The sequence below is a fragment of the Cottoperca gobio genome, chromosome 13 (assembly GCF_900634415.1).
Source record: "Cottoperca gobio chromosome 13, fCotGob3.1, whole genome shotgun sequence".
NCBI lineage: Eukaryota > Metazoa > Chordata > Actinopteri > Perciformes > Bovichtidae > Cottoperca > Cottoperca gobio.
Genome location: NC_041367.1, coordinates 15,793,300 through 15,818,117, shown reverse-complemented (window position 1 = coordinate 15,818,117; position 24,818 = coordinate 15,793,300). Strand labels below are relative to the sequence as shown.

Sequence of the window (24,818 nt, the reverse complement as noted above, 5' to 3'; positions counted from 1 at the left end):
AACAAACACAACAGTTTCTCTATCTGATTGTAGTAACGCCACACTTGTAAATGTCAGCAAATTACAGTAAATTGTGTCTTTTTTATGGAAGATGATAGCTGAATTCCATACAATGCCACAGTAACCTACCAGTTTACACCTCAGCATGTGTTGCTCCAATAAAAAACTTAACTAAAATAATAAACATTTGTGTGTGGGTATATTTTCATCTTGCCATCTGCCTCACAACCTAAGTCTGTAAATGAGAGAATGAGAATCCCAGTAGCTCTGTTCAGTTATTTTCTTAGCTGCTGAGATGTGTTGTACCGAGTTGAAGCTGAGGGAGAAAACAGCAGATGTTAGGCTCTGACAACCCTTTATCTTGGATCTACAACAAAGCTGCTGAGGGAAAATGTCATCCACACATCATCCCTGACGGCCCCGCATGAATGAATAATTACTCTACTTTGACTCAGGTCAGGGAAAAGAAGGTAAAGAAAACTCTATCCGTCTTACCTTGAAACTCTTTAAAATGGGAAGCCCTGCATCATGACATGTGATAAGACAGTGACGCTGAGGAGGCTGTGACATGCCGAGATCCTTCAGAAATAGAAATATTTTTCTCTCAGGGAAATGAAATGGTTCACCCCAGCAGCTCAATATGTGCTCTTCCTCAAAAAAAAAGATGAGATGGGGACACATGGTTCTTCTGTGAAGACGAAGGGGGAAGGAGAACGTTTGGAGGATTGGTTGGCTGTGTAGAGCTAACTGCAGTCATGTCAGGAAGGAAGTAAGGCTTTAGAAATGCATCATTGTTACCATTATGCTTAATAATTTGAATGACAGCTCAGTGCATGACTCAAAGGCACTTGTATGGGGGCTGGCGGGGTTATTAGAAATGACTACCCCAATGATCCGTGTCACTGAAGCAGCAAATTAACATGAGGAGATGGAGGCATGTTAAAAGTGGAAGAGAAAGGGAGGGAAAAGCTGAGATGGAGGGACGAGGGAGAGATGTGAAGGGAAACAGTGATAGATGAGTGGAAAGATGTCGCTATTTTCACTCTCTTTGTTAGCTGAGATGCTCTGGTTGTGGTGTTCCAGCTCCTGCTCTGTTAAAGCTTTTTCTGAACACCAGGTGCTCCTATTGTGATAAATGATTCTCAACTGTGCTGAACAATAGCAGAGGCACCCAGACATGTCCCTCATCAAATACGTCAACAGCTTCCTCTTCCACAAACTACACAATAAGCACATTAGAGTGTGCCGGCGGTGGTTTGTCTTGCCACCACACAAGACTGAAGGCTATTTTTGCCTCCTGTTTACCATGTTACCCCTATGGTAACATATGGTTTCTGATACTACAGGAGGATTTTTCTGCTCGTTGATTGGCCGGTTTCTTGTCCATCACCCCTCTCTAACTAAATTTCCTGTTCTTCTCTCCTTTGTTTCCCTGTCTCCCGTCTCTGACAGCAAACAAGCCTTGATACATGTACAGTGCCTTCACCCTTTTCTGCCCAGTAATTTATGCTGTCAGGGGTTTCCCTCTGTTTGGATGGCCAGGCTTTCATGTGTGTGCAGAGCAGTATCTTGGAGTGTCGACACGTTTCTCCGTGTTCAGCATGAAACAGACTTTAGCTGGTAATTGATGTGGGTTTACTGCCACAGGCATGCAACACAAGCTGAGAGGAACCACGCCAAATTTTAACCCCATCAATTAGATTAGCAAAAGATTGGAAACATCCAGATGATCTCAAAAAAAGTGTGGATAATTTTAACGCTTAACTATTTCATGTAGAGCCCTGTCACACATATTCGTATGACAGAAACGTATGCCGGCACATACGAAAATTTGTCAGTCCAAATACGTCCAACTTTTCATCGGATCGGAAAAGTGAACATATACAGATACACATGTCTAACCTAATGATAGCGCATCACTTCCTAATACAAAATGTATCAGACGAATACCCAACGAATGCATAAGATATACAAAAATATGGCGTATACAAAATATCGGCAATACACTGGTGTACGTTGATATAAGGTAAGGTATAAGTAGTATTCGTTAAGAGCTCACTGTGTTACGCTGGGGTGCTTTGATGTTTTGAGCATGTTCAAAATTACCGGACGTAACCGACGTGTGCCTCATAAGATATGCAGACGTTACGTGACGTTAGACCAGTGGTGCAACGCCCGGTTATACTGCGTTTCTGTCTAAATGTATAGTCTAGAGCCATGGCGTCATAATGATGGTATTAAGAGGTGGAATAATTCAGGTAGGACTGTGTAGGACATCACTGAAGGCCTAGGTGTGAAATGCACGGCCCGCCACTGCGTTAGACATACGTGAATACGGAATACGTAGTTGAATATTTACCTACGTAAATACAGTACGTAAATACCTACGTGACTACGTTAGAGGAACGTTAGATATAGGCTACGTCAGCTGACGGTGAACCCTACAGACAATTTATTGGTAACGAGTGGATAACCTATTCCTACCCTATGTTAAGATTATGCCTGACGACGGAGTAATTTATTAAACGTGTTTCTACAGTACAGCTAGCCTTCAGCATTTTAGCCGTTCTCCAGCATCAGCATGACGTGAACCAAATGGCACTTTTCCAGCTCCGTTGACCAGACGCTCTGATACGTTTTAAATAGGTAAGTGATAAGCTATCAATGTTTGACATACGTATAATAATTAGTTATGTATTCGTTATGTATACATCAGTTACAACACCGCTGTGGAAAAGTTGGACGTATTTGGACTCTGACAAATTTTGAGCTAATTTTCATATACGCCGGCATGTTTCTGCCATACGGAACTGTGTATGTCTGGCGTGTTCGGCGTAACGTCTGCGTCCTTCAAACGATCACAACTTACCCTTAATTTATATCAACCTATGGCCGATATTTCGTATGCGCCGGCATACGTTTCTGTCATACGGATATGTGTGACAGGGCCTTAACCAAAACATCAGCAGGGATGACAGGCTTGTTGAAGATTATGTACAGACAATGTCAGCAACAGTCTAGCATTAAATCTTACCTTTGTGAAGGTTATAATCCTCAATGTATGTTGTTTTATATCAGTGAGGGTACATTGACTATCAGAAGCACGTCTTAGTATAACACAGTCATCACATCAAATCTAAAGGCACCAAAGTGAACATAAAAACTACAATGACCACAACGTCCATTCGGTAGCTTTTTGGGATTGCATCACATGATCTTCTTCGTCATATAGAGTTCATCCAGTTGTCTTGGAATTAGCACTTGCTGGGGTAGGCAAGTTTGCTAGAGTAAAAGATAGATTTTGAAAGTATTCAACCAAAAACATCCCAGCCCCTCCCTTCAGGCCTTCCTCGAAAGCCACTCCCCAAAACACATGAACGCACAAAATATATGGTTATATTTATATACTATATATTATATATATATATATATTCAGGTATTTTAGAAACAATATTGCCATTACACAGTATGTCCACATGTAACCACTGACACTACAAATTGCCCTGCACAGTGCACATATCCAAATTCAAGGGAATATCAACTGATACATCATTGTCTGATTTTTCTTAAGTTTAGAACACTTAGTCCTCTGACAAAATCAATTGACAACAATTTAAATGATCAATTCATTGTTTAAGTCATTTATAAAGCAACAATGCCACACTTTGCCAGTTCCAGCTTCTCAAGTTTGAAGGTGTGCTGCTTTTTCCTGCTCCATATTATTGTAAAATGAACGTGCTTGGGTTTAAAGATGTCACCTTGGGGTGTGGAAAAATGTGATGTGATATGTTTGAAATGTCATGAAATAAATGGTAAACAACAGGTAGTGAAACTAATTGTTTGTTGCAGCTGATAACATGCTACCTGAAACCTCTTGATCCTGGACCTGCAGCATATTCCTGAAGCCCCTGTGCCTTTTTATATATCAATGAATGAGCTCATACCAATTGTTATGTTGGCACACCACATATATGCTTCTAATGACACCAGTTCTCCCATGCCTCCTTGTCCTCAGAGTAGAACCTCTTCCCATCCGTCCTCACTCCCAAGCCACACAATAGTCCTGTTCAGCATTCAGACAGGCATACTGGCCAGGATTCTGCCGAAGTGATAAAACCCCATTTATCAGCTGGAAGCGTCCGCAGACTGCAGATATATCCAATCTCTATGCTTTTGATGCCAGGGTCACACCAGTCTGACTCTAGCTGGCTTACTGAAACCCCAGTGGTTACCCTCTCCAGCTCAAGATCTCATTACCAAGTGGTGTTACTTGCTAATGAATGTGTCTCTAATCATGTTATTTGTAAGTGTCTCACACAACTTTGGGTGAAACTGTTCTCCCAACAGGAACAGAAATAAAACGTCTCTCTGTGGGATTTTGTTTCTCAGAAAAACAATTCTGCAATCCATATTTTTTGTGGTTGATTTGGCAGTTTATTTCAGAGGCATCTAATAGGAATCCTAATTGGAACAGTTTTGAAACAGTTGAGTGATGAAAACCATTTGGATTTTATTTTCATTATTTATTTATTCCCTATTTAAAGCAGCCAAAGCCACGGTTGTAAACCACAGGTTTTTTCCTTCCTCCGAGTTGACTGTAAGCTTCACGTGCCTCCCACCTTGGGGTTGATTACTGGACCTGTTAACATTCCATCATAAACGTTACACGTATGGAATAAAGCTTTTGAAATTGTGCAGCAGCATTGTTCTAATCCCTTTGCAAATATTGCCTCAGAGGAATAAAAATCACATCATGCTTAGATCCAATTTGTGCTACACTCACCAATTACTTTCACGGTCCACTTCCTGTCTAATACAGAAAGGCCAGATTATCTGCTGCATGTCTGGGTGCTGCACACCCTAATTACAAACACAAATTGTAAAAACGCAACTTGTGACAAAAAATGTAGCATGTGATTTGTCCCCTTTCCAAGAAAAATATTTGCTGATTTACTTTTACTCTGTGTCCTCCAGAAGATAACGAAAACGAAAAGGCCTACTTATGTAAAATGTGATGCGTTTTCATCTTTCTATTGGTCTCATTATCAGATAAAGCTGTAGCATGGATGTACTGGTCTAATTGGGTTGATGTATAATTAATCTTAACAGTAGTTATAGTGTAGTTCATTACATGACTGATTAAGGGGTATACAGAGGAGAAGACAGAACATTAGGTTATCAAATAAAATGTGGTGCTTTGAAGAGCTGTGGAAATCTACAAGGACTTAGAAGGCACCCACCATAACCCAGTGTACTCCACTTACAGCTGGTTTTGCTCTTTATTACTGCTGCACTAACTCACTGCAGTTTCACCGTTTCTGCTGGCTGCACAAATCTCATGCCTGGACTCACAGAGGACAGGGGTAGCGAGGAAGTCGGGGCCGATCGTGGTGTAACTGAAAAGTGAACCAGTTGCATTGAGTGCAAACATTAATCCATGTGAATTTGGAGTCACATCCAATAGATGCTTTGTTGTTTGTGCTGAGTTAGCTGAGGGACAGGACCAACCTATAGAGTACGAAGCTGTGACACAGGGGACTAGATGGGACGTTTCTCAGGTCTCGTAAAGTGTTATGATGAGCATGTTGACAGTTTCCAAGTGGTTCAAGTTGTTTTGTCAGTTTAAATCGCACAAAGGGCATGCAAAGGGTTGCAGCTAATTGTTGTTTTTATTATTAATTATTATGTTGATTGTATTGTTTTTTTCAATTTACTAAATTGATCATCTAGTCTTTAAAGTGTCAACGATTATTAACAATACTCATAGCGATTTCTAGATCCAAGAAGACGTCTTCAAATTGCTTGTTTTGTCCAAAACCAAAGATATTTTGAGTTTACAATCATATAACGATTGGTGACTCAAATTATTAATTAATTGTTGGATGAATTACTTTGATGGATTAATACAATATTTAGCCAGTTGTTTTAGAACTAAATCCATATAGGAAAGTTTTTAGCTCCAGTAAGTTCACAATTCAACAGTCATGGATAAAGCATCTCACAAACTCAAGAGTTTCTGATAGTCTTGTCATTCCACGACTGAGTTCACACCTGCCAAATTCAAAGTAAACTCTCATGAGGCAAACATGTTTAGATAGAGTCACAGAGAGCCCAGGGCTGCGGGTATGACTGTGAGCGAGTCAGGGAGCTGGAAGAGACGGAGCAGCACTCCTCAGCCATCCAGGAGATAGATGTGTCCTGCCACTGTATAAATTGGCTGTCGGAAACATTGTGCGAGGAATAGCGGCAATTGCTGGCAAGTTGGAGGCTGAGTGACAATGATGGAGAGATGAAAAAGAGGGAAAGATGGGGCGAGGGTCAAAAGGGAAGAGGTAGTGAGATGAAAATTGGGAGAAGGCCAAGGTCAGTGTTAAATGTCTCGTAAAGGGCTGGAGATTGTTAGACGACTGTTTCAGAATATGAAGATAAAGATGGCTTGGATTCAATTATGAACAAAGGAAGCCATACATAGCATGGTTATCAGATTTCAATTATAGAATAAATCTGCTTTACTGTCAACACCAAATGGTTATTAAAGCTACAATTGCGATCATTGTCATTCTCATAATGACTGTTATTGTTTTTAGTGTCTTATGTGCTTCACTTGTACCGCATATCTCCTGTGAAATAAGTCATAAACGATACAGCAACCTCAGTGCTGAACAATGACTGGCTTGAATTAAGAACAAGTAAGGCCCCTCACTGTAGAATAGCAATTATTCAAAGGATCTGGCAGGTCTGATAAAATGAATGAAACCTTATGACTTGGCAAAGTAGCTTCATAGGTTAATGCAGGACTTCCTGGATGGAGGTGGAAGTTATTGGAGGACGGTTCCCCCTGCGGGATAGTAAAGTGATTTGGCCATACTCTGCAGATGTCTGCCATACAGAGGAAGAGATAGTAGCTGTCTGCTGCAGGATGGATGAGATGAGGAAATGAGGAAGAGATAGACCAGGGATTGGCCTATGACTAGGATGCCAATGACGGTATCAATGGAGCAATGCCAAGAATAGTGTGAAATGCAGAGACGCAATGGTTGCATCTCCATTTTTGTTCCAGTTGCTGGCAGTGCAAGATCTTATTCGACCAATTCATAGGATCACCTCGTATATACAGAAGATAAATTGACATCCCTGTAATTGCCTGAACCTTTCACCTTGAGGCAGGAAGTGATCACTTTACCCTGGGAGGTCTAACGTTTGGCCTCTATCATAGAACAGCATCAGCTATTGACACGCTGCAGTAATGGCCTACCTTAGGGCTGGTAGCTTCATACAGAGTAATGATGACCCATGCTCGCCTGCAAGCCACTGCTTTTCTTCTCATCGATGCAATTACTGCACTGAGGCATGGCTGGCCAAAAGGCCCCATAGCAAGGAGGAAGATCACAATTCCCTACTGCTCCTCTAACCACCAGTCCTAAAGCAGAAAATACCTCCAAGAACAACTGTGCTTTTCTGTTAAAGTGTGAAGCTAATTGGTTAATCTGTAATATTGAAATGGATATAGGAGATGTTATGTGCACAGGTTGGCGTGATGCATTAGTTATTGCGCGTTTAGCCCCCACCAGTGAAAAATGAGATGACAAAAGAGGTAATTTTCTTTTTCTCTCAAGTTGGTGTGTAATTGTGTGAGCTACATTGAGAGGGGGGGGGGGTGGTGGTATGTGTGAGGCTTCTTCCACCCCATTCCTTCTGACAAAGACTTTAATTCACCGTAATTATACAGATGGATTGAAATATACAGCAAGACAGGGAATCACTCCAATTATGCAGAGTTGATTAAAACTTGGACCACATGCCAGGGTGCTGCAGGAGCATGGGAGGAGTCAAGATGTGCACCAAAGAAGCACTGAACACATAAGACCGGTGAACATCTGCACCAAACCACCAGAAGAGGATTTTTGTAACTCTTGCAAGACAGGAATGTTTCACTCTCTACGACTAGGCTGAAAAAGTAACAATATGCAGTTTGATGGTCTGGTGCATAAGGTAGAGTCAGTGCTCTTGACAGAAAGTAAACTCCTCGCGTTGAAATCTCACCGCCTCCTAATGAAGATGGATCAATGCTATTCATTTACTGACAACCGCACACAGTGTACAGCATAGCCCATCTCCTGTGTTGTGTCACTGCATATAGCTACAGCATTTACCGGCATGGTGAGGATAAGTCCTTGGCATCTGGAGACCATGGTCAGTGGAGGAGAACGAGGATGAGACAAAGGGAGGGAGAGAGCAAAAATGGAGATGGCGAGAAAAAAAAAGAAAAGCGAAAGAGACACGAAGACAAAGAGAATGAGAGGGAGAAAGATCACAAATAGGGAGGGACGGAGTGAAAAGGGCAAGACATTTGTCACCCTCTCCTACAGGACCATAGGAAGAAAGAACAATATCATTAATCTCCTGACATTTCAATATTGTATTAACCTTTCTAGTGGAATTCTCTGGGCTCATTAGTCTTTTTTGAGGGGGAGAAAAATAATAATCGATAGAACAAGCTCTGGACACGATCTAGAAATATACTGCAGTCAAATAACATACAACCCCAAGCCAGTCATATGCTGCTGCCCTGTCGTTAGCAATCACTGCCTTTATCTACTTTAAATTAATTGGCTGAAATACAAACATATCAAATAAAAAGATAAATGGAAGTGGAAAGGGTGTAGCTGTTGCTCTCAAGTAGGTCACAGTCATAAAAGAGAAAAATGGCCAGGCTGTAAAACAACAGCTTAAGATGGCAACACCAGCAAATCAGCCATCTTTTGTGAAGAGAAAAAAGCCCCATGGCCACACAAAGCGTGATGAACTCGTGTCTCATCTCCCGCACTCAGTCAGTCAGCAGGCAGTCAGCAATGGAAAGATGGAAAGAAAGAAAGAGAGGGTGGAAAAGAGGCAGCATGAATCTAAAGGTGCCCACACCCTTTAAATTCCACTGCCTCGATCCTCCCCTCCCTGTAATACCTCCACAGCCTGCTCACCCTTGTCCTCACCTTCCATCTATCAATGCCTGAAGAACACCAGCCATTCAAATCACCAGCACTCCCCAGGTCATTTGACTAAGAAAACACCCTAATTTTTTCCCATTATGCGCTCTCGCTGAACATCAAGCACCCCAGACCTTTTGTCTATCATCATTTACATTTAGCCTCAATGATTGGTCGTGTCAGTGTTTTGTTCGAGTGTTCGGCAATGCTGTTATGAAAACATGTCGCTTCTGAATGGTGTGATTTTATGTTTGCGTTGGGGAGGAGTCACATGGGTTCAAGGGTTATTTCAATACTGTCTGATATACCATAACATGTTGACTAAGACAAGAGCCTTCTAATGGGTTTCTTTGAATTCATAGGAAAATGAGTGGGTGGCAGATTCACACACATACACTGTATTTCTCTCTGTGTGAGGACGGCTTTTAATTAAGGTTCTGTCTCGTAATTGAGCAGAAATCAATCATATTTGTAAAAGAAGAATATTGTTTTGGACAGGAGCCATTAAGGGGATAAAATAAAAAACATCAACACTTAAGAAAAAAGGACTCTGAAGTAGGGCTGGGAATATTATATATTCAAAGGTAATAGATGTAGATATTGCTGTACAATATTCACAGAATCTATCCCTTTAACATCCATGGTTATATTTAGCCATTGCAGCCCCAATGTTGCAAGTCATTGAGTTGGACTGTTCTATGGCAAGATAGCATCAATATGATAAAGTATCTTGTCACGTATTTAGTTTACATTCCCATCTGGTTCTTTTTTTTCTATGTTTTCTCAACTCAATTTCCAGAAAATATAGGTGATCCCTAAAGGAAGTGCTGCAATGATGAGTCAATTATTTGATTTTGACAGGACAATTAATAACCATTTTAACAATCAATTGTTTATGCTATGCAGTTATGAAATGTTCTGTATCTGTGAAAAACATCTGTTGGTTTTGGGCTGTAGATTGCAGCATGCAGAATCAATGCTTTATACAATGTATCGATTAAACAAGTTAGTTGCAGTCCCACTTAATAGGTTACATTATTGCAATATAAAATGACTGTGGAGAACAGCCTCTCTGTTGCAACGTAAGGGCCGGCCGGGCTGGCCATTCTTATCCAAAGCACTGTGCAGGCGCACTGCTTTTGAACAGAGTTACTTTCTTTCCCTAATCAGAGTTGGTTGAAGTTTTGTAAAGTGTTGTGTGTTGCTCATCTGGTGAGAGTTCCACTCTCTTTTAATGTTGGTCTCCAGGTGATGGGTTTTGTACTATTCACATAATATTATGGTACGGTATACAAATACAAAATGCAGTCAAGGATACAAGATACTAACCACAAAATCCCTTTAGTGTGTGTGATCGCTGTACATTGTTTCTGTTTAGTACCCTCGCCGTTATTTATAACATATATGTATGTTGCATGTGTTGATTAATGAAACTGCCTGCATTTTAGCCACAGATGATCTTGCCTCTTTTTTTATTTTTGTTAGGTGTCTAATTTCACTTTTTAAGCTTATCAGAGTACGGATTATAACACCCAGTGCACTAAATCTGGTAAAAGTATCCTTCTTATCAAAGTGCTAATAATAGTATTAATAATTATCATAAGCACTATAATAAATATCTTAAAAAAGACGATTACACACTGGTGATATTAAATGTTTGATGAGATCAGCTTACAGATGCTCAGAGGACAGCAGAGAAAATGCTGAGGGATGGAAGATCCCAGGCGACGGCACCATGAGGCCATTTTCCTCTGGGTTAATTGTGCGGACCCCATCGGCACTAAATAAGGATGGTTAGAATGACTGGCTAAGTGACAAATGGATGTACAAATCACCCAGATTACTTCCTAGTTATTAAAAAAACTTGAATTTGGCTCACTTCCACACTCTCATTATGTCTGGCAGTCTTGCCACTGACGGCTATCTTTTACAATAACTGATTTCACTTCAATTTTCACAAGTTGAAACAAGCCTAAGTGTTTAACATTGATTAGAAACAACTTTTTGTAATGATGTCAAATTGTGATGAGTTGTTTGGTGAGATCATTAAACGTAAATGAGTTTTGATTGATTGTCTGAAGAGGTGGCGTTTGACCTGCAGCTGTAGTGTAAATGGCTGTGGAGAGGTGCTGGTAAACGGTCTACCCACTGTGCACCTGTGATGGCGGGTTCCTCGCTGGCGTTCTTGCGGAGGATTGCGACGGTAAGATGAGTTCTCAGACATTGCACAGCTGTTCATTTAATTGCCTCCTAGTTTGGGAAGGAGGTTAATGAAGCAGTTGGGCGATCAGAAATGAGAGACAGCCTGAATGTGCACAAAAGAAATTAGTTTCTGGCTGCTGGGACAGGGTTGAAAGCAACAGCAGTTTAAATTATTGATTGCAAAAACTGAAACGCTAAAAGGATAAAGAAAGTGGAAGCTGGAAGAGGAGGTGGTTAGATTAGTGGTCCACTAGTTTGTTCTTTTTAAGTTTGTAAAGATGATTTTATAAGTTTTGACCTAGACCATGTTCTGTTCTCTCTTTCCACTTCGATAGTTTGGTGGCTTAATCTACAGTTTGCCAGACATTGGTTATTTTGGCTAAATGAAAGATTAGTTCTTGAAAGCCTTTTTCTTAATACAAGTGTACATTTATTATTATTATAGTTCATACAATATATAGAGGAATATTTATGCTAGAAATGCAACTGTTTTACAATCTGTTCTGAAACAGTCATGAGTCTTTTTTGTAAACAGTTAGTACTGTAACTAATTGATTTATCAAATAATCAATTAATCGTTTGCTTTATAAAATGTCACAGGATAGTTAAATATGTGCATCACTATTTCCCAGAGCCCAAGGTGATGTTCGCTTGTTGTCCGACCAATAGTCCAAAACCCAAAGATATTATCACATAAGACAAAATCAAATCTTTAAAGGTAGAGGGCTGGAAATGGGGAAACAACTCAAACAATGAATCAGTTGTTATAATCATTGGCAGTGATTTTGTTTCAGTGGATTGATTAATCAACTAATTGTTACAGGTCTATCTTTTGCTGAGCATTAGTTTGTTGAGAATTACATTCATATACAAGAGTTTTGGATTTTAAAATCCAACCGGCCACCGTCAGCCCAACAAACGCCGATTACCAATATGTTTGTGTGTTTGGTGTTTTCGGGGTAGACCATTAATTTAGCAAAATGAAATGATAAATAGTCGATATATTTTTTTATTTGCCCAACTTTAGTATATACATGTACATACATACATATATATATATATATATATATATATATATATAATATATATATATATATATATATGTATATATGTTTCACTCATTCAAAGTAAGGGGAGAAAAAATATGACATTATACTAAATGCGCACGCACACGCACACGCACACGCACACGCACACGCACAGCGCACACACACTCCCCTCTAACCTTCCCCTTCCCCCAGTTTTAATGTTGTAATGCGTGCCACTACACTTCTGAGCCTTCCCCGGAGCACACAGGTAGAATAACTGTAAGGACCAGATCAAAGACCATCCAGCCTTATTGTGCATATTCATGTCATTATGGGGTGAATAACCCTGGCAGCCAGTGCATCTGCTTTATATCCTTAATCACCTGCATCTCATTGTGGGGCGTGGACACACCTCTACTCATTAAAATGATGGATGGAGGCATAAGGGGATGCCCTCCCTTGTTCCAAATTTGTTCTTGTTTAGAAAGGTGCTTATTAGAGAACACCTGGGGGAATGAAGGGGGGAAGGGAGCTCCAAAAGCTGAGACCCAAAACAGAGGAGGAGGGGAGTGGGAATTCTGAGACCACAGTTGTCATAGCTAAACCATTATAAACATTACTGAATTATACTGATATGTTATTAATACATCTCTGTAAACATCAATGTCAGCACGAATTAGATTGTTTAATTTCTAAAGATAATTATGTTATAATATAAAATAGTATTTCTTTGCTGCTGATTAGATTACTTCTGTTCTTTCCTACATTTTTACATTTTAAAATTAATATCAAAACAAAGATTGAATGTCTTTAAAGAGAAAAAAGACACTATTGGATGTAGGATCTCTCTTCAGTCCGATAGCTTTCAGCAGAGGACGCAGAATGGTCTGTCTCTTGAGGCTCCAGGATGTTGAGGTGGGCAACACTTGTCATTAGCTTGTAAAAACAGGACTTCCATTCCAGCTCTTTGAGCTCAGGAGGGAGTATAAAAGGGAGGAACCATGTCTTTCTTCATCACGGATGTTTGAATAAGCTAGACAGACAGCGGTTGACATTAAAGACTCCCATAGGCCAGGTTATTGCCTCTGTGAGAACAAGCAGTAGACAGGTTAGATGTAATAAACTGGAACAAATGTATTTTGTTGTCCAATTAGGATAAGGTGCTGTCTAGAGTCGCTGTGTGGCGACAATGTCATCTTCTGATTTTATGGATATTTTGTTTTGCCGCGTCAGCAGCTATCGCACTGGCTAGAGAGTGATGAGAAATAAGATGAGTATTGTATTTGCTCTCTTATGTAACCTCATTTAAGACTCCTTACGCCTAATTGGCAGCAATCTAGGCCTGTCAAATTGAATATAATCCCTTCACCGTTGGGTTTAGCTCCCCTATATGGCTCCCAATGTCTTTACTGAATGACATGGGATGCTGATATTGTGAGTAATGGAGAACACTAATGGAATTGGCATTAGGTAATACTTTTTGAATAGCTAATGTACAGATTAGAAATGGCTGTTTGGCCTCTGAGCCAAGGATATTGATAGTTCCCTCCTTGACTTTGTTGTTGAAGTACATAGTGTCCTTTCGGGTGAGGCCAGCTCAATTAGAATGCAATAGATGCAATGACATTGAGTTTTATTATAATTATTTTCAATTATAACTGTAGTAAATGTGTCAATAAAATGTATTACTTTTATGAATAGTTGTTGTAATCGCCACAGATATTAGCGCTGTGTACTTTGCATACACGGTTATTAACCCTAAGATGAATTGAAAGAAATGTAAGTTGTTTTTCATGTTTATGATCCAAGTAAACCGAAGAATCAAATATTCTAAAAGTAAAAACTTATAATCCTGGTATATTTTATATAGATAACCATTTCAAGGAAAATACTAAAACCAACAATGAATTGATACTACTAGCCAATGCTTGATATAACGTATTCCTCTGTGTCATACGCCTCCATTGTTGTCTAAGAACACAGCAATTTTCCACACAGTTGCACTGGGCAACATGTTCCTTCATTACCATGAACAATTTGACCTGTAGTTTATATTGAGTCAATCCCACGTATGTTTAATGTCATAGGGCCATATGAACATGTATAAATGTTTCCCACACATTCATCACTAATAATTATTTTTAGTAGGTTTTTTAAACTAATGAAAGAGCAACATATTGAACAGGTGTCGGAGGAAAAATATTCCTTTTATATTAGATTTCAACTTAAAAAGCACATTTAAAATGGTATGCAAGGTTGCAAACTTGCATACCATTTAGACTTATTAGAGACTGCCTACCATTTCATGCTGCAAATAGCATCATACACTCTATGCTCTTTTCACATGTAAGATACTGTGTTCATGTCATAAGCAGCATCTGCAATAACCAAGCCTCCTTTGTAATGTCTTTGTCAGTCCAAAACCCGAAGATATTCACTTTAATCATCATCACATTATAATGGTGTGTGTGTGTGCGTGCATGTGACTTTGGTTAGTGCATGCACGATACAGACACTCATCAAATCCACACAACAGTGTGGTGTGAGTGTGCGGAACACGTTAGACATTTATTTGTACCGTTAAGGTACAAGTGCCTGGAGCAACCGTGTAGCACCGTGCAGCAGCGAGAGACCATCAGGGGGGAAGCGAGAAATATACACAAATCTATTACATTGTAATTTATTCCCATGTTCCAAGCTCTTCTGGCAGGAGTCGCCCCTCTTATCTCTCCGCCCGCCAACTGTTTCAGCAAAACTCCCTTCCAAGAAACAAGGAACAATGTTGTTCTAATTATCGACAAAATGTACAGATGAAATGTACAGATGAAATGTATGCGGACGACCCCCAGACACTCCGCTAATGTATATCTTTCCAAGTTTGCTCCCCCATTTTAAAACTTAACCAGGCGCCCCATGGTGAGCAGCATAGATCTTTCTTATCCTTTGAGGAAATATGTGCTATATCTGGACTGTATATCAAAAGTGCTACAAAATAAACACAAATTAACAAAAGAGATCATAAAGTCAGAGAGAGTTTGAGTTTATCTGTGACATTCTATAATAAGATTTTCTTTACGGCATACTATACAACAAATGCTCCGTTTACTAATTTAGTTTCTTTAGAAAAAGTACTTGAAGATTTATGTCTTCAGTAGGAATCAATGGGCTTGGGACACCGACCAGGTTAGGATTGTGGGGTTTGTTAACAAAGAAAAACAGAGCAGCCTTATCCCCTCAGAGAATGAGAACAAATGACCAAACAAACATGTATAGTTTGAACTTTTTTATTCATCTTTTTTTTGTTGTTCTTTTTACTTTTTTGCTTTACGAAACAAATGTTTGCAGATGTCCTATGAATAAACAACAGCACCCTTCCTCCTTAAAAACAGGGGTCCGCCACCACTTCCTTATCAAGAAAAGAGACTCTTCTTGTTCAATTACAACCTCTCCAGATTCCCAAAGTGACTCTTATTTCCTGTATTTGACATTCGTTTAAGTGCATTAGTAGACAACATAACCATTTCGATTAATGTGCAATAGCTGAGTTTATGGTCAATGCGAAAAGGTATATATATTGCAGCTATGACTCACATTAACTGTCTTTTTTATCACTTGAGCTAGCGTCAGAACTGGAGAGGGAGACAATCACAACGCAAGGAGTCTCCTTTCAAGCACAGCCTTCGTAAACAGCAACCTTTACCTACATCATTATCATCGTCATCATCATCATCAGGATTAACTAGACTCTTTTGTCATACCTGTTTTCCTCCAGTAAGACAAAAAGGTTAATAGATAGAATGGTTTAAAATAAAGTTTAGTGATTGTGCTTTTAAAACCAAAGTAAAACAAATAACAAACATTGACCACAACACGAAACATAACAGTGCATTACAAAAAAACAAAAGAACAAAAAAAAATCCCAACGTGGCACTTTCTTGGGGCAGCTAAATAATATAGCAATTTACAACATGGATGGAAATGATAAAATAATAATTATATTTACTGGCATAATAAAATTAGAATTCGCAAAGTAAAACATGGAAGACAAATTTGAGGTACCACAGTGGGTAAAACAAGAGGACATCATGTATACACGTATATTTACAGACAGTCCACCCCTCTCTGCTTGCAGCTATTTTGTTACAGTAACATCCGACTGTACGGGCTCTCCAAAGTTCTCGTCGAGGCAAGCAGAGTCATGTCAATGTCTGGAGTAGGATTTCACTCCATATTGCATTGGAATTAAACATAAATATACTACTGCGTATTTTGTTTTCAATGCACCATTTTTATCTTCAGACACTCCTTTTTTTTTTTTAATGGACATAGAAAAATTATAAGTTAGAAAAAAAACCATTGGTCTGTTTTCCAGATGTAAAGAAACACTACTGATGTACAGTATAATGGCAGCCAACATGATGGTGAAATACTGAGATATTTAAAATTGTAAGAGAAACAATGGTGCTCCACTCTTGGAAAAATCAGGACAGTTCCTCCTCTGTTCTTCAGCTTTCTACCATCTGGGTAAAAAGAACAAAAACATTTTGGTTAACATCCATCTTTTATGACTAGAACAATAAATACTCAGTTACTGATATATCTGCAAGAAGTAACAAGGAATTGCAGTACAGAAATGTAGAATAAGGTTTGTGGTCATTTAGAAACAATTTGCAGTTTATTTTCACGATGTAAAGTCTGCTCTACTGCTAAATACTGTATGTAACCAGGTTACAATTCTTAACACATTGCTATCATCATTGTATTTGTTAAACTTCCAAATGTCAGCCCAGGTCAGGCTATATTCACAACTGTTGAGGAATAGCCTGTGAACTTGATAAAAGTCTGCACCTCAAACTCTTCATCTCCTGGTTGGAAGGCCCCCGTGGTGTTGAGGCCCATGTCTGCAGGGTTCCTGCGGCCTCCTTCTCCTCTCCGCCGGCCCCCTGAGCCCCTGGAAGACATTGAGCTGGAGGAGCTTGGGTCCCTGTTGACTGTGGGGAACTGTGGTCGGCTATAGGGCAGAATGTCCTCTGAACCTAGGGACAAAGAACAGTTGTCGGAGGAATTAAGTCTGGCATAATCAAAAGCGCTGCGCATGGCATTCCCTCATATTGTATGTGTTGCTGTACCTGCGTGTTGACGTGCCTTGTTGGCGGTGCTACCCTCATGTTTATTCCCTTTCCCTCCATGAGCAGTCTTTTGTCTCTCCTGAGCGTCTCTGCGTTCAGACGAGCTGGTTTTGGTATCCGAGCCCTCTCTGGGCCGATAACCCCCCGTCCCTCCTCTCTTGTCTCGAGCCTCACCTGCTTTGGAGGAAACTCCCCGGCCCTCCAGGACTGCCTTGGAGGGGTGTGTAGGCGACTTAAGCACTGCTGGAGGTGGGATGGGCGGAGGTGGGAGATCTGAAGGATAAACACAGGAAGCAAGAACACATTAACCAGAGACATCAAAAACTAAGGGTTCAGGTAATTGCATAAGACTGAGCAACAAGAATCTGTGTAAACTTTAGTGTGTATCATCTGTCACTCAGTTGTCTCACCCACTGCAAGGTGATACACAAACACAGCTGCAGTGTGTGTACATACACTCAGAGCTGTACACATAGCAATGCCGAACGGAAACTCCTCCGTACAGACAGTAAACAGCACAGATGACATTAGAGGAGCCGAATCTGAGAGTTATGAGATTTGTGTGAGGCAAGAGAGGAGGAAGAGGGGGGCGTGACGGTCAGCAGCTGGCTCTCTGACCTGCTCGACTTCCCCTGTCGATGAATCAATGCTGCTTGTCCTTGAGCCATTATTCATATGAGGCCAGCCAGTGGGCCGCCTCACACATCACACAACCATCTAAACAAAACGCAGAGAGAAAAGCCTCGTCTGCCTGCAATCGATGGCGTTTCAGTTTCTAATCAGCTTCCGACCTGAAGGATGGTTTTGTCAGCGGCCATACCCATAATCCACATAGGATTAGAAAGTTAATACATTTAGCAAGAGCCAACTCTTACACCTTGCTTGCATTTTAAAGGCAACCTTAGACTGTGTGTGTCCTGCAGACACCTACTGTAACGGGAACTACCACATCATCGGTTTTGAGTACTTTGCCAGGTGTTTATCTTCCTGTGTCTGTGGACAGATTTTGTCCCAGATGATAGCGTCACAACCGTGCAAGATGCAGTCACAAAACTTCACAGATGTATAGTTGAGAACAAAAAGAAGGCAGTCTTCAAAGATGGGTGTGATCCTAGTTATGACACATTTTTTTTATCTCGTTATTTATTATGATTGTTTTACAACATTTTAATGGGATACTATTCTGACATTTTACTGCATATATTTAGGGCATACGTTCTTTCAACATCTTTATGACATACTATACTAACACTTTTTATGTAATACTTATGGCTGTTATTGCATTTTTAGGATATTTTATGGCATATTATACAATGACCTTTATGATTTACTAATGTTACTCTTTTTATCTCGTACTATACTATGACTTCTTTACGATTCCATAAATAGAAAGTCCCATCGCAAGATGTTCTCTAGTTTAGGATTGTGGAACACACTTTGTGGAGAATCAAAGCTTTTATTTCTCTTTTTACACACAAAAGGCTAATGAGGCAGGTGATGTCTTTGCTGTGTTTGTTGGCCGAATCAGGCAGCTTCAATACACTCTACTGATTATCCTCCACCTCCATACACTCCTCCTGAATACAAAAAGGGGCCAGTCAATATCATACAGCAGAGAGGCGTCTGCAGTTTTTTAATATCTCTCTTGCCTCCTGAGTCTTAGTCTGAGTCCGATCAATGCCACAGTCTGTGAGATATGGCTCACTACAAGGGAGGAGCGGCGTGCCTGTTAGATTTATGAGGAAATATCGGCGAGGACAGAGCTCAGGTCTGAGAAGTGTCTCTGGGCTTGCCAAGGAGGATGTATTGTAAGGCCTGGTGGTTAATTAGGCAGACAAGGCTGAGACGGATCAAAAGAGACAGGAAAGGGTTAAGTTCAGAGAGGAGGTAGACAATGGCATTAGAGCCAAGCACAATATGAATCATGGGAGAATATAACTTGGGAGTTTCCGCATCCACTGTGCAAACAAGAGTGAAATGAGTAGGTCAGAGAGGGGTGGAGAAGGGAGGCTGCTAGAACGTATGGGGGGTTGCTGGTTCACTTGTTTAGCTGGCGCCTTAACTGATGGTATTTATCTGTATTTATAGTGATGCTGCCTGGATAGTACTCTCAGTCTTGAAAAATTTGGAAAGTTAGGGTGACATAAAATAAATTATAGAAACACATTACAGCATGTTGTATGTGAGTGTATTCTGTCGTTACTATCCTCCTTTTAAATTTCATGAAATCTCCTTCCCTCACCTAACACCTCAGCACCAGTCCACTAGACCACAGACAGGGTATGCAGGGTGGGGGTTGAAGGGAAGACAGGGGAGGCAATAACCTCCAAATGAAAAACAATCCATTCAGATCAAATGCAATCAGCAGGAGGACTGATGGACAGACAGAGCTGCAGAGCTGTCAGTCCGCCCCCTTGCTGCTCAAACAAAGACGAAGGAGAGGGGAGAACAGGAGGAGAGAGTGGAGAGGGATGGAGAAATCACTCCAAAGGGAGGGGCGGCGGATGGGGAAGAAGCCAGGATATAAGGATGATGGCAGGAGGCGGAGGTTGGGTGGGTTGGATTTTCTGCAGTGATATAGCTGGTCTGGCTCCCAGTGAGCTGGATATTAAATCTCCCTGTCAAGTGCTTCCAACACTCAAGGACACCTGACACTAAGAGGAGTGCCAGCTCTGAGACAGCACATACTGTACACAGCAGAGTGAGCTCCTGCACACACTCACATGCGGATAAATAGAAGAAGAAATATATTTCCAGAAAATCAAATTAGAGAGGAAACAGCCAGAAAAAGTGTCTTTCCACTGGCAGGCTGTGTGTTGTAAAGAATGATGCTGTAAATAGTCAATTGCTCTTTTACTTAACAAGCTTTTTTCTGTGTACAGCTGCTCCGGTATTAGCCCCTGTTTGGTTTATGTTCGACTCCTACTGAGTGAAAGGTGGCACTTCAGTAGAGCCACAGCACCTGGATCAATTTCATTAGTGGCTAGAGTGGAGAGACATCCCAGTGTCAGCATGGCCAAGCTGGACAGAGCTCCCTTGAGACAACCCCCCCTCCAGTCCTCCCAACCATGGCCCTGGCCTCCAGCCCACCACTCGCCCGATCTGTTCAGCACTGTCACAGATTAGGAATGATGCCATGTATGCATGTGCATGAACACATGAGAGAAGATGATTACAATTATGGCTCATGGCACACCCATACTCAGTAATTTACGGACACTAAATCACAGTAAACTGCACTTTTCCCTTCCCGAGTCATCGATACAAACTGGCCATCTGTGTACTGATGCAACTAAAGTGCTACTACCGCTACATGTGTGTCTGTTGGCTGTATTCAGTAATTATTACCTTTTACAGACAAACGTGTACATACCTAATACCAACTGAAAGTTTCTAAAATATGGAAACAATTTTGATAGTTGCAATAATTAGACCTATATGAAAAGGCCACAACATACATTCAATTTCAGGCCTAAATTGGAGGTTTACATACAGTAGTATTAAACTAGAGACTATAGATAGGATCACAACAGCCGCAAAGCAAAATGGGACAAGGGGCGTTAAGTGGGGGGACAATGGACCCTGCCCTACTTTCAGATAGATAGACAGATAGATAGATAGATAGATACTTTATTTATCCCGAGGGAAATTCAGCGCCCTTGCTCGGACCACATCCATCTTTGAACGCAGCCTTCAGTTTGGTCTCAACTTAATGACTTGAATATGAAGACTTTGTGACTTCAACACAAATTATTAGGGTAGCAAAACCTGTCCACGTACAGTCAGAAATAAACTGCTAGCAGATCCCTCAAAAGCTCCTCTGTGGTAGTTCCTGCTACAGTTGGAGTCTCCAGGAGTACATTTTGCCATGCAACCAGCGTCGCTGTCGCTGCTGGTAACATGATAGGTTTGTAGAAGCAATTCGGCTCTCTTGATATTAATTATTTGGGTAAAATTCTACAAGCAGCATCATGCAGTATATAACCAGCTCGCATGAATTTCAAAAGATTTATAAATTGTATTTTTATATATTGCAGTTTATTCATATGTACCTTCATTATAGACTTCACGTCGCTGGTTTCCTGGATGAACTGCTGCTGGATGCTGTTTCTGCTTCTTAGGAGGCCTCCTTTGTACAGCTGCCATACTCATGTTACTGTCTGTAGACACCGGGCTGCCAGGGCGGTGGCCTGACGGGTTTATTTGGTATTTTCGTGCTGAGAAAAGAAACAGAGGAACCGTTTGCTTTTACTATTCCTCAAATGACTTGCACTAACATTTCTTGTCGATGTGGGCGCCCATATAACACCTACCTGAAGCTCCTCCGACATCGTGGCCCAGTGTGTTGGGATATTTGGCCACCCTGACGCCTGAATACTCTGCAGCTGCGGCAACCGCTTGAGCAAAGTCAGCATCAGTGAAGAAGGATCCATCTGATGAGCTGACGGCACTGGACCTCCCTGAAGAGACATTATCCTCTTCAGAAGCCGACCCCCATCCGTTGATCATGGAGCCGGTCATCGAGCTCTCCAGGTCGCCCATGCTGGACGCAGGCGTCTGTTCAAGCCCTCGTAGCAGCAACCTTCGCGGATGCATCTGGGGATGGTGGGGGTGTGTGTGGGGGTGGGTGTGGTGGTAGTGCATCTTGGCCAATTCTGCATCCGTTTCGTCACCCTCTTCTTCCTCGTCTTCTTCCAATATATCCTCCTCCTCCATGCCGTCAGTGTCCATGGCCAACGGACTGGTGATGTACCCATATGTGTGTGAAGGAGAGTGGGGCCTTAGAGGGGGTGGGGGGCTCACAGCATGGCGCCTGCAAGAGGCGAGGAGCACACAAAATCAGGAGCCCATCATTCATTTGGATAAATTATGTATATAAAGTAGAATACACCGGCCAATTATCATGGGACCACACTACTGATTTTTCATGTTCTAGCCAATCACACGTACTTTACATTTATGCTGATGATTATATGAGTGGCTTTATTTCAAAATGGCTTCTGTTTGGCAGTTTAATCCTACATTTATGATGTATTTGTTTCTTTGCGCACTAACAAGCACAAGTTCCTGCTCACAGCTGAATTACACACTGATATTAATTTGACAAGAATACATTTAGACTGTGATGTAGTTTCAAACAGCTTTCAAATCAATGCAAGTTGATATTTATGCTGTACTGAAATGAGCTGAAACAAAAGTCTCCCTTAAAGGTAAGAAATAAATCTAAAACCTAAGACATCATTTTGAAAAATGGCAGTTCTATTGCAATATAGAATTTGAAGTTAATGGGATAAAACATGGAAAACAGTTGTGAATTTCAAATACTTGGGAGATCATGCTTCTCAATGAGACTTTAAATAATCAATACTGTATATTCCCTAAAGATCTTCACACAGGTGTACCTGCGTTCATGGCTGTCAGGTGCGTCCTGGAGCATCGGCTGCATCTCCTCCTGGGGTGAGGGGGTGAGAGTGGCTGTGGACTGGTGACTGTAAGATACAGCTGCAGGGGAAGAGGCTGCTCCTCGGATGGGAGGAGTGGGCCCCCTCTCCATCTCCTCTTCCTCCTCCAGCTCATCAGGCTGCAGGTACATGTGAGAGGGGGGCATGGGGCACTGCATGTCTGGTTCACAGCTGCCAACAGAGAAATGAACCTCGTTACCGTCATATCACTCACAAGAAAACCAACTGTTTTCATATACTGAAGCCAGAAAAACATAAACTAAATATTCATGGCACCCTTCTATCATTTGGTTTGGTTTGACACGAGCCTAGCACTAATAGATAGAAAACCCTTGGGGCAAATGCATGCAATGAAGGCGAGAAACAGGAGAAAAGGCAATAACTAGTATTTAAATACAGTTTGTGCATGCCTGTCAGATTGTCTGTGTCTGTGCAGACGTTTCCCACCTTTCATTCATCGATAGAGAATACTCCTCTGTGCTCCGACTTGGGGGTGGGTTTGCAGGGGGAGGGGGCAGAAGGTCAGCCCAATTCATTGTGCTCTGTTTGGGTAGTTTGGGGGTGCGCACTCCCTTCTTTTGACCCTGACTCCCTGCTCAAAAATGAAAACAAAAAAGCACTCCGTCAGTCGCACGACACCCTCAGACACACATACTTATATTCGCTCCGTCTCTGAAAAACATATCAATTATTAATGTTGAAGAAATTGCAAAGTAATGAGTAAGGAATTGACAGCAGGTAAAATGCATTAACAAGACTGGCTAACAAAGAAAAGATAATTTTACACGCAAGAGTGCAAAGGCTAATGCAACCTTCCCCTTTTATGCAAGTGTGCACACATACCTCTACGCTATTAAATGATGTGAAATACTATAAAACACCATCATTTCCCTACAGTGGTATTACCAAGTACCGAAAGGAAAAGTAGAAATTTTAACGGCAGAAAAGGGTCCAATTAATACCAAACTATTAGAATTGTAAACCAATGAGCTGTGAGGTGCAGCGAGCACTAAAGGCTTCTCCTTAATGGCTTGAACTTCAAACGCAATATCAGAATGGATACATGGCATTAAGGTGGCAGTGTTGCATGCTGTCCGCAATGTGTTATCATTTGTCCTTGTCCGCGGACAGACATCGAGGCCCTGATGAAATTAAGGCTGCTCCATACTGGAAATAAAGTAAAGCCAATTAACGGAAGCAATGCAAACTAAGCAAGTACAAACAGAGAAATTAATTAGAAAAGAGAAAAAAGCAAGAAACAAAAAGCTCCTTTATCGAATTTGCTTTAAACATCCCTTGGATGACATTGCACCCAGACAACGAAAGGCACATGCAAATGCTTGGCATGCTGCCTTTGTTTGGAGGCATTGTTGTCAGTTTCCTCTTCTCTTTTTGTTCTGCAATTTTCCACTTTCTGAAGGCATCTCCCTTTCAATTTCTCCTCAAGATAGGCTGACATGGAAATTAATCAAATTACCATTTTAAAGCATGCATTATTCGCGTCTCAAAGTGATTTATTGCTTTTGAGGAATACTGAGATTTTTAAATGGAGCTGGGGGGGTGTCTGTGATTATATGGTTCACAATAACAATAAGCCGGGAAAATTTGGCGGTTCAATTTAAAAGAGCTAAATATCAAGAACAAAACTCCGAACAAACGTAGCACAAGTATTAGAAGACGTTGATTTCATAACCTCTGAATGCCCTTCAGGCCCTAAGCCTCTTACCGGAGGTACTACTGCTGCCTCGGTCGGAGCTGTTGTAAGAGCCTCCGGTGTGGCTGTCATGGGTCTGGTTGTAGGGGATGGTGGCTGGCATAGGGCTGTCACCTCCTCTGTAGCGGTCTGATAGTGGGGGGTGGGGAGAATGGAGTGTATGGTTAGTGCGGCCTCAGGCAGATATCTCACCAACTCATAACACTTTGAAGCAAAGCCTCCACTTTGTAATGAACAAGGAAATGAAGGAAGGTATTTTAACAGTAGTACAAAACCACTTAACAATGGAATTGCGAAAT

General features: G+C 41.1%; 1 protein-coding gene across 3 annotated transcripts in view; it reads right to left on the bottom strand.

The window, feature by feature from the left end:
* Positions 1-15,482: 15,482 nt before the first annotated feature.
* robo1 (roundabout, axon guidance receptor, homolog 1 (Drosophila)) overlaps positions 15,483-24,818 on the bottom strand; it is a 217,684-nt gene continuing 208,348 nt past the window's right edge. For all 3 annotated transcript variants that reach the window (XM_029446309.1, XM_029446310.1, XM_029446311.1), the window contains 8 exons: positions 24,532-24,648; positions 23,253-23,397; positions 22,746-22,976; positions 21,657-22,156; positions 21,396-21,560; positions 17,344-17,616; positions 17,063-17,250; positions 15,483-16,734 (listed from right to left, as the gene is read on the bottom strand). In XM_029446309.1, the coding sequence (XP_029302169.1) occupies positions 16,720-16,734; positions 17,063-17,250; positions 17,344-17,616; positions 21,396-21,560; positions 21,657-22,156; positions 22,746-22,976; positions 23,253-23,397; positions 24,532-24,648 (1,634 nt within the window). In that variant the 3' untranslated portion in view covers positions 15,483-16,719. The remainder of the gene's footprint in view (positions 16,735-17,062; positions 17,251-17,343; positions 17,617-21,395; positions 21,561-21,656; positions 22,157-22,745; positions 22,977-23,252; positions 23,398-24,531; positions 24,649-24,818) is intronic.